The sequence below is a fragment of the Platalea leucorodia genome (genome assembly GCF_965183815.1).
Source record: "Platalea leucorodia genome assembly, chromosome: 3".
NCBI classification, from domain to species: domain Eukaryota; kingdom Metazoa; phylum Chordata; class Aves; order Pelecaniformes; family Threskiornithidae; genus Platalea; species Platalea leucorodia.
The window spans coordinates 63,953,791-63,963,742 of record NC_138825.1 but is presented as its reverse complement, the minus strand read 5'-3'; the positions used below and the strand labels follow the sequence as shown (position 1 = coordinate 63,963,742).

General features: G+C 42.1%; 1 protein-coding gene across 5 annotated transcripts in view; it reads left to right on the top strand.

Annotated features, from left to right (window-relative positions):
• Positions 1-1,464: 1,464 nt before the first annotated feature.
• PEX7 (peroxisomal biogenesis factor 7) overlaps positions 1,465-9,952 on the top strand; it is a 49,150-nt gene continuing 40,662 nt past the window's right edge. For 4 of the 5 annotated variants that reach the window (XR_014227673.1, XR_014227674.1, XM_082306968.1 and 1 more), the window contains exons 1-4: positions 1,465-1,633; positions 2,830-2,887; positions 4,414-4,564; positions 9,644-9,721. Coding sequence is in view for 3 of the 5 variants with exons in the window: in XM_082306968.1 (XP_082163094.1) it covers positions 1,507-1,633; positions 2,830-2,887; positions 4,414-4,564; positions 9,644-9,721 (414 nt within the window). In the remaining 2 variants the exon portion in view is untranslated. Of the gene's footprint in view, positions 1,634-2,829; positions 2,888-4,046; positions 4,166-4,413; positions 4,565-9,643; positions 9,722-9,952 lie in introns of those variants that run through there. The other variant, XM_082306969.1, reaches the window with a different exon arrangement.

Genomic DNA, 9,952 nt, shown 5'->3' with positions numbered 1-9,952 from the left:
TAGACAATTCAGTAAGGTATTCCTTTGCCCCAGGGTTAAAAAATCTGATCTCATATGATGTCTGTCAATAAATTAAGCCTATAAATTGCCAGTTGTGAGGCTTTGGGAGCTGCTGTGATAATCCAGAGGATACATTAAATTGAGCTTCACTTGCACTGAATTTGCATTGATTTTATTCTAAAATCCTGGAGGCTGTTTGATAAACATGTTTCTTTTCATTTTTACCACGAGATCAAACAATTAGTAGAACTGTTTAATTCAGTGATCTGCATTTGAGTGCCAGTTTAAGCAATTAGACATTTGTGTGGCTTTACAATAGATTTTTTAGTTAAATATAAGGCTGAATAGCAGGAATACATAACTATCCTCCAAGCTCCATGATGTAACCTTTACTAAATAATCTAATTCACCTTTGCTGTACCTTCTTAAGGTGTAAAATAATACTTTTGTATTTTCATCTCTACACACAGATGGGTCATTATAACTAATTAGGGTAGTCCGTGTCCAACCGGAATAATCTCTGTGTCTGTTTTTTAACGTCCTGTATATGACACACAGGATAGAACATAACAAAAGCTGCAGCTGCTGCTCTGCCCAAATATTTATCTTCTAAGCCTGAACCACCTCCCTCCTTCCTTTCAAAGGCAAAATTCCCACTGACTTAAAACAGAGTTGTTACAGGTGTAAGAAAACTTGAGTTTGTTCATAAAAGGACTTCCATAAAGCATAATTGCATCACAAGAAGAACGATAAAATACACAGATCTATTCAAGAAATTAAGAGAATGAAATAGCTTAGAAGGGCTTTTTAAAAGGAAAAATAACTGGTAATGTACATACTTATGCTATGATTGAAACATCTCATGTATTCAAACTGATGCATACACAATGAGCTGATGATCTCCTTCTTACCAGAAGGTTATTTTGCAGAATTGTTTATCATGAGAAACGGGCAGCCAGTGGTCACAGGCCTGGTCTGGGCCTGATGACCTTTAATTACGAATCACACTGGGGTATGTGTGAAAGCCTAACAGTATCAAGTGATAAATTTCCCAGCAGGCCTTCCTAAGCTTACAGCTTTCCCCTGAAGAGGTCAGAGGACAGGGCCGCAGTGGAGGGATAAACCACAGAGGCCCGAGGCTGCAGCCAGCACCCCTGCAGCGTCGGTCAGAGCGGGACGCGGCAGCCTCTGGGGGCGGTCAGCAGAGCCAGGCAGAGCGGGACGGCCACCCAGGGCCAGGAGCGCTTCCCCGGGAGCCCGGGGGGCCTCTGAGGCGGCGGCGGTGCCCTCCCCAGCCGGGCCCGCCGGTGCAGCCCAGAGGGACGGGGCTGGCGCGGCCTGCCACCCTCACAGCCTCCCGGGCCGCCCTCTGCCATCGCCAAACATGGCGGTGGCGGCGCCGCAGCTTCAGCAGCGTCCAGCGGGCGGGGCGCTTCCGGCGGGGCCGTGCGTGCGGCGGGGGCGCGCCGGCTCCTCCGCGCCTCGGCCGGGGCCCGGGCGGGGGCCATGGGGACGTCGGGCGGCGGCGCCGGTGCCCTACGGTTGCCCGGGCTGCACGGCTACGCAGTGGAGTTCTCGCCCTACTGGCCGGGGCGTGTGGCCTGCGCCGCCGCGCAGTACTACGGCATCGCAGGTGCGGGCGGGGCCTCCGCGGCGGGGGGCGGAGGGAGAGGGGGTAACCGGTAACGTACGTTCCCCGTGGCGGCGCCCGGCGGGGGCTCGCGGGGAGCTGTCCGGAACGACAGCCGGTGGCTGCAGAAGCGTTTGGGGACTTCCCCTTCCGTTGCTTCTGTTCTGCTTGGGCGCAGCGTCTCGTCTCTGTGAGCGCGCTGGGGCAGCAGCCGAGCAGGCGCCCCCCCCCCCCGGCTGCCTGCCTCCGCCGCCCCCCCCCCCCCCCCCCGGCTGCCTGCCTCCGCCCCCCCCCCCCCCCCCGGCTGCCTGCCTCCGCCCCCCCCCCCCCCCCCCCCGGCTGCCTGCCTCCGCCGCCCCCCCCCCCCCCCCCCCGGCTGCCTGCCTCCGCCGCCCCCCGGAAACACACACCCGCTGTTTTGGTGTTGTTTTTCACAAGACCCTCTCAGAGGAGTGCTGATTAGATAGGGTCGAGAATAAATATAGTAGGAGAGACACAGGCAATGTGAATGACGTGTCTGAAGGTATTTTCCCCTTAAAATTTGAACTGTTCTGGTCTCAGTCACTGGGTGTCCGGGCAGGCCCTGGCGGCCCCGCCGTCCCGCTGAAGAGGCAAACTGAGCTGTGCTCAGCATTGGGGCCTTTTTCATTTCCAGTGGGAGTCCTGCTCTGAAAACATTGATTTTAAATAAAGTTTCCAAATGTGGAATTACTTCGATGATGTCCCAGCCTTATGGGAAAGCAGTACCCACGTGTGTTTCCTCAGAACTGAATTACTTGTTTCTTTTTTGGTCAGCTGTGTTTGTATGACTGGATTCAGGAGGGGGAAAAGAAGTTTTACGTCTGCTGTGTTATCAAAAAGATAAAAAGGAACCCTGTGCTGGTACATCTGTAGTGTGAAAGCTCATGGGGAAAACCCACTTTTATGCTTTATAAGCGAGTTGGTTCTTTTCCAACTTCACCTACAGGTAATACTGGAGTAAAAAACCAAAACAAAACCCCAAAACCAATTTTATGTAAATGAATTACTGTTTTAGAGAACATGAGGCAACAAGATGTTTATTTATGCAACTAGTTGTTTGGCCTCTTAAAGTTCAGATGCCCTTTGTATTTGCACACTGGAGCTACCTCAGAACGACAGTACTGTCCTTTAGCATGGGGGAGCTAGTTGTGATGCTTTATTTTATTTTGCTGGTTTAGGTTGTGGAACTCTGGCAGTGCTGGAACAAAATGAAGCTGGGATTGTTCTGCTCAGGAGGTAACACAGGTTTATGTTTTATTTTTGCAAGAGAAAAGCTTAGTATGTACCTGTGAGTATGAGACACAACCCAAATATTTTGTGTTATTGTTAGCATAAAAAGTATTGTATCCATGCTGTAGTATGTACTGAATACATGTCTCTGTATTTATGTACCAATGAATGTATTTGTATTTACGTACAAATGCTAGGTTTACATTGCATAGATCTTGTAACAGGAAGTAATGTGGATTGTACCCTTTCTGTAGTGTAAACTATTTTATAGAAAACCGACAATGTAAATTAAAAGCAGCCTCTCTGCCCTAGCTTGAAATTAAAAGTTTTAGCTGTTTAGGAACAGTGCACTGCCACCTAAATTTATGCCCTTATCATTGACTTATACTGAAAATAGAGCAGGAAGCTGCATAAAGCTATGGAGGTCCTTCCTAGGAGATCTTATATTCTAAGGGTTTGAGAGGAGTTTGATTTGTGTTCTGGATGGGAGGAAGAGAAAGGTTAGGAAGGAGGGGGTTTAATACTTGACCGTCATTGACCTAAAATTCTTTTAAAGAAAGTTTTGAAACAGCAATGGTTTAGGTTAAGAGGGCTGAAATAGAAATGCTTAACAAGTAGTTAATCATATTCAGAGAAACTGTTTTTAGTTCATAATTATAAAGCAAGACTGAAGCTGTTCAACACTCCGTCCGTTCTGCTAAGTGCTCTGGTTTAGTACTGTTCATTTCTATGTTTCCAGTGACCCCACTTACTTTGTGGTAGAAAGTCCTGTAACTTCCTGCGCTATAAGCTATGTCATTTTCTCTATCGAAACATTCTGGGTGTGTGCCTTTCCCTCATCATTACTGCAGGGTGCCATGAAGTTTAAACTGAGCTTAGCTGAACCTTCAGTGAAAAGGGCGTAAATAAATTCATATTTACCATCAGATAACAGCACAGTCATTGATAGTTGTTGCAGAGCAGCAAATATATGGTATCAGATCCCATATGATGAATTGTTGGTGTGTTGAAAGCCCTTTTAAGGGAGCATAGAGATCTTTAATATGTTCATGACTGTCTTTCTGTTGGTTTTTCATTGTGACTCAGCTTCCTAATGGTGTTGTGAATTGGATAGAGCTCTCCCAACACAAACAGTTTTATTTCTTTGTTTACCACAGTTGTAACAGACAAAGGGCTCCTACCTCTGTAGCAACGTCCTGGAGAAACTAGATCAGACTGAGACATGGAGTACTTCTGTCTCTGTTTGCCTGGCAAGTTTAAGACTGAAATCAGATTTCATTCTCGGTGTGTGGAAGGTCCTTGGCTCATTTATGCTTTAACTTAATCAACCTATTCTGGCATACCGTTGTAAAAGTTGACATTATAACAAGTAAGTTCCTTGTGAGGAGATTTACTGGAAGCTCAAATATATAAAAATGCTGTTTAGAATGGTAATGAGGGTGGTTTAAAGAAATACTGTCTTTGCATGTAACTAGTTCAGACTTTTATGTTGTGCTTTCTCATGGACAAGTATCTTCCTTGTTCCAATTTAGTTTTGACTGGAATGATGGCCTGTTTGATGTGACCTGGAGTGAGAATAATGAACACGTGTTGATCACTTCTAGCGGAGATGGATCGCTGCAAATCTGGGATACAGCTAAAACCAAAGGTCCCCTGCAAGTCTATAAAGAGCACACTCAGGAGGTAAACCAGGCAAACTTGAAAAATTTAATGGACGATCTAATGTTTGAATTATTAAAAGATTTATTTGTGGACTTATAATCAAAAGTGTGTTTTGTTGTCTATTTTTTAACTTTGGGTCCGTGGCTCAAATTTATAACTTAACATTATTTTGAATATGAAGTGAATTATTCATAATGTACTCATATGTATTCATATGTACTCATAATGTATTCATATGTACATTCATATGCTGTAGTAGGTACTGCTTAAGTACATAAATCTAGTATGTTTAGAAATAGCATTTGTGGTTTCTTATAGGCTAAGTAATGATTGTGTTGTATTGAAAGTACTGCAGTCATTCTGTGATTTTTAGAGGGCGTTATTGGGTAGGTCTAAATCAGACAGCTGATGTATATAGCAGTGTTATCCTTGAGGATATAGAGTGATACACATTATGCAGGTCCTTAGGACTTCTGTTTTACCTGGGAACTGCTTATCCTTTTCCATCCTAGCATCTGTATGATCCTACTCAAATAACAGTAGTCAAATAATTGGGACAGCATGTATTGTTTTAGCCTTGGTTTGATACCATTGCATTTGATTTTCTTAAAATCTCAGTTTCTTTATACAGTGCAATATGGGTAGAGAGGAATGTTATATTCATGTTCGTAAATGTATTTGCATATTTTTAAGGACATTTATGCTTTAGTATATTTATCTTTCCCCAAGTGATTTTTCTGCCTTTATTTTTTTTTTCCATGCTTTCCTTCTAACTATCCACTCACTTATGCCAAGTCTTTGAACTTTAGATGCAATCAGTTTTAGCCTGGATTACTGATGCTTTATCTAAATGACATAAATCTGAATAAAATAACCTAGTGGATATGTAGTCAATAAAAAATGATGGAGGAAATCCAGTTTTGTATTCACAAAGATGTCAAGATTTTTTTTCAGATACAGAGCACAAAGCTGAGTGACTGCAGTTATATGACAGTACATCTTCTGTACCTTATTTCTTTGTAGTTTTGCTACTTTCGTTTAATACAAATACTACGTAAATAAAGAATTTTGAGAGATGAGTTTGTAGTTACGATCAGGATTTAATGATAGTGTTCTAAGGCTGATAGTAGTAACAGAAAGATCTAGGCAAAGCATAACACCATTTTTTTTTCTCTATCGTTTTCTCATTGAAATTCTGTCCATAAGTTTATTTTGGTTCTGCTACACCATCTGTTGTTTGTGAAGTAAACATTTCTGCGTCCAAGTCTTAGTTTAGCAGGTAGCATGGGGAGGTGGACGCATTCAACCATGAGTTAGAAAGACAGCATAGACCCATGGGCAGAGTGATTATTGTGAGATACGAAAGGTTTGTATTGATTATAAACTTGCATTAAGAGGTTAGATCTCAGAGGGAATATACCTAATAGTTTGTGGTAAACACTGGCAGACAGTGCTCTTTAAAATGATTGACTACCTTCCTAATCCTTAATCCCTGTCTGACATTTCTAATGACAATTTTGTCACTGCATTTTATAATATTTCTAACGCAAGATTGACAGGGATCTATTTCTTGTTTTCTAAATAAGGTCATTGTCCCTCCTCAAAAAGAATTTGCATCTTTAATATAAAAGCGCATCTTTATTATCAAAGGACAATGAGTTTTATTCCAGCACTAACCAACTGCTGAATCTCATGAATAAATTAGTCTAATTTACTTTGGTTTTGATGAAGTCTCACTGGAATGTGAGAAAATAGAATGCTTGAATTAAATTTGTCTCGTAAAGTAAGCCTGAACGTTTATATTGAACTATTTTTTATATTTTTTACATCTTTTTTTCATCACTTTTTCATCTTGCCTGAGGCATTTCTTGCTGCTGTTTAGGCATAAACTAGTATTAATGTATTTTTATGATTGAAGATAAAGCACTAAAGATTAACTACTAAGTTTCATGCTGCATTATTAGTCTTTCCCAATTGCTCAACACAGCTTCTGTTGAAGCGTCTGTAAATTTATGTTGGATGATAGCACGAAAAGGAAAGAAGAATAAAACTGAACCTTACATGGTTCTCCACACCTTCTTCTTTTCCTTCTCTTCCCATTACCTGGACCTGTCATATGCCAAATGGAAAATAGCTCTTGCTTTTTCTGAGCCTGTTGTCTGTTGTTCTGTTTGTAATTCTTGCCTGAAGGAGAATTCGCCCAGGTCCTATTGCCTCTGATGCAGCTGCAGAGTGCTGGGCAGTCCCAACCATATCTGCCACATGTGCAGAGATCCGTGTGACAGCGCATGTTCAACAGATCTGTGTGCTGATAGCTTACGAGTAAGCTGTAAGCCATATGTGTGCTTTGCCTTATCTGTGCAGTAGATCTGATACATCCCAAATATGTGGGGCTAGGTGAATTGTGTGACACAGGCGCATATTTCTCAGAGACATGTTTCTTTCTGGAAAATCTTGGACATGAATATGAGAGCCAAACACTTCAACTGAGCTGACTTCATAGGGCTGTTGTATGAAAGAGGCATACTATGTAGTGATACATTTAGGGACATTTCCAAACAGCAACAGCTTAGGAGTTGAACACAGGCCATCACCCAGACAGAGGGGGAAGGAGATAAGCTAATGTCTCGGGAGCCACTTCGGAGAATCATGATGTCTTCCATTCTTAAAATATGAGCAGGTACTCGTGTGTCTCCTTTGTTATTATTTTAATAGGAGGAGTCAGGTTGAAAGGGAGGGTGTTTTAATGAGCTGTAGTACTGGTAGTTAACTGACAAAAGTAGAAAAGCCAAGGGGTAAAGGCATGGTTTGGAAAAACAAACAAAAGAATTAGCTCTCAGTTTGTTATTTGGCTTTTGTCAAGTACTGTCTGAGTGTCTTGTACATTTAGATTATAAGCTCCTCAAAGAAGGGAGCTAGCACAAAATGGTGCCAGAGCAATATGCCTTTCAGTAGATGGGAAGTAGGACATTGTAAAATAAAAAAGGAAAGTTGCAGATAATGCGCTTTGTTTTTCTGTGGGCAGTGGTTGCCTTCCGCTTATGGCAAATAAGAAAATAGATGACAACCAGTTAACTTAAGCTAGATCTAGCATAGATTGAAATATTTCTTAGGAAGGAAAATGCTCAGAAGTAGCTAAATGATACCTCAGTCTCCTTTCTCATGCAGGACGCCTTCCATAGAAGACTTTGGCTTTGCTGCATTTTTTTCCAGTCCAGCATCTCTGCTTTTTTTTGTCTGGTGACACAGGTCCAAACATTTTCACCTTCAAAACAGGGTTGCTGTCATTTAATGCACAGTTCCATCTATCCAAGACAAACACAGCATCTGGTATGTTGACTTACAGATTAGATCCAGTGCTGTGCTAGAACTAGATTGTCCCAGCTGGAGTACAAATCCTTGGTGGTTAGTGGCCCGACAGCTGAGAGCAGTGCCACCTACTACTGGTAGGTAGTGGCCACATTTCTGAGAAGTGTCATGGAAGGTCTAATTGGGTCAGAAGGTGAAGCAAATAAACTGTTTCAGCTAATACTTATTCACCACCAAAATGGTTCATGTCCCACTGCAGCTTATTGAGCCATTTTGGTATGAGGTAAAACTAGACAGAATAGAATGCACCTTCCATCATGTAGATGGAGATACGGTGCATTTGAAGATGGAAGTTGTACATTTTCTTGAGACTTTCAGATTTGAAGACTTGAAGGAATTTGAAGGACTACCTTAGAGCATTTGTTTTCGCTGAGGCAGTAGAGCTGAAAAATCAGCAGTGAAGGATGGAGTTACGGTATCCTCGGTCAAAGCAGGGACCCACGTTAGAATAAACTGTCAGAGAAGAGGGAGCTTATTTCAACTACACAGTGAAAAGCAATTTCTTAATAGCTGAAATGATTAGTCATGAGGGAAGTTGAATTTTTAATTTTATTTGTTTGAGGATATGAATGGTAAAAAAAGAGTGTCATAGAACCCGGAAAAGATGAAAATCAGGAGTATTTTATGGTATGTATTTCTTATAAGGATTAGATATCATAAAAAAGCATTTATTGTTAGCTGAAATCTCAAAGTCAACTCCATAGTCAGCTCTGAAGAGCGATGGCATTCAGCTCTGAAGACAGATGGCATGCTAACAATTAGAAACTGTAGATATTTGAATAAAATTGTATCAGAGATAAGAAATCAGTCTGAGTTATGGCTTTTTACAATGGTAGAAACTTCTAGTGATGGTGGGTCCATGTGGATTTTGTTACAACTTCCCCCCCCCTCCTCGATTTTGGCCCATTGTTACTCTTTTGGATACTTTTCTAAGCCTATGTGTACCTTTGTCGTGGTTTAACCCCAGCCAGCAACTAAGCACCACACAGCCGCTCGCTCACTCCCCCCCGGTGGGATGGGGGAGAGAATCGGAAGAGTAAAAGTGAGAAAACTCATGGGTTGAGATAAAGACAGTTTAATAGGTAAAGCAAAAGCCACACGCACAAGCAAAGCAAAGCAAGGAATTCATTCACTACTTCCCATCGGCAGGCAGGTGTTCAGCCATCTCCAGGAAAGCAGGGCTCCATCACGCGTAACGGTTACTTGGGAAGACAAACGCCATCACACCCAATGTCCCCCCCTTCCTTCTTCTTCCCCCAGTTTATATACTGAGCATGATGTCATATGGTATGGAATAGCCCTTTGGCCAGTCTGGGTCAGCTGTCCTAGCTATGCTCCCTCCCAGCTTCTTATGCACCTGGCAGAGCACAAGAAGCTAAAAAGTCCTTGACTAGTGTAAACTCTACTCAGCAAGAACCAAAACATCAGTGTCTTATCAACATTATTCTCATCCTAAATCCAAAACACAGCACTCTACCAGCTACTAAGAAGAAAATTAACTCTATCCCAGCTGAAACCAGGACAACCTTCAATGCCAGACGATGTTAAATTTAACTTTTGTTCAGGTAAATGGCATTGTTGGCAGCTTTGTGGTGCTTGACTGGTGTGGTTTTTTAGCTGATTATGATACAATCTGCAAATCCAAGTCTATTTCGTGAAACTTTGGCTGACTAGAATCTCAAACTTGTATTCTAATGCTCTTTCTAAACTAAGCTGTTATATCATTTATAGGCATATAGTGTTGACTGGAGCCAGACTAGAGGAGAGCAGCTAGTGGTGTCTGGTTCATGGGATCAAACAGCCAAGCTGGTATGTTGGTTTTCTGCTGAAGGTGAAAAATGTGATTTGTTTTGGATCTGATAGTTGTTTCTGTTAAGAAACAGCATTGATTCACTTTTCCTCTTGACTTTTACACTGAGGCTGAAAAAATTCTGTTTTAACTGAGATGTTGCTTTATCCCTCAGTTGATATCAGTTTAAGTATACAAATGCTTTTTGTGATACATGATAAAAAAGTTCTTCTAGTCCTTTCTGTATCTAT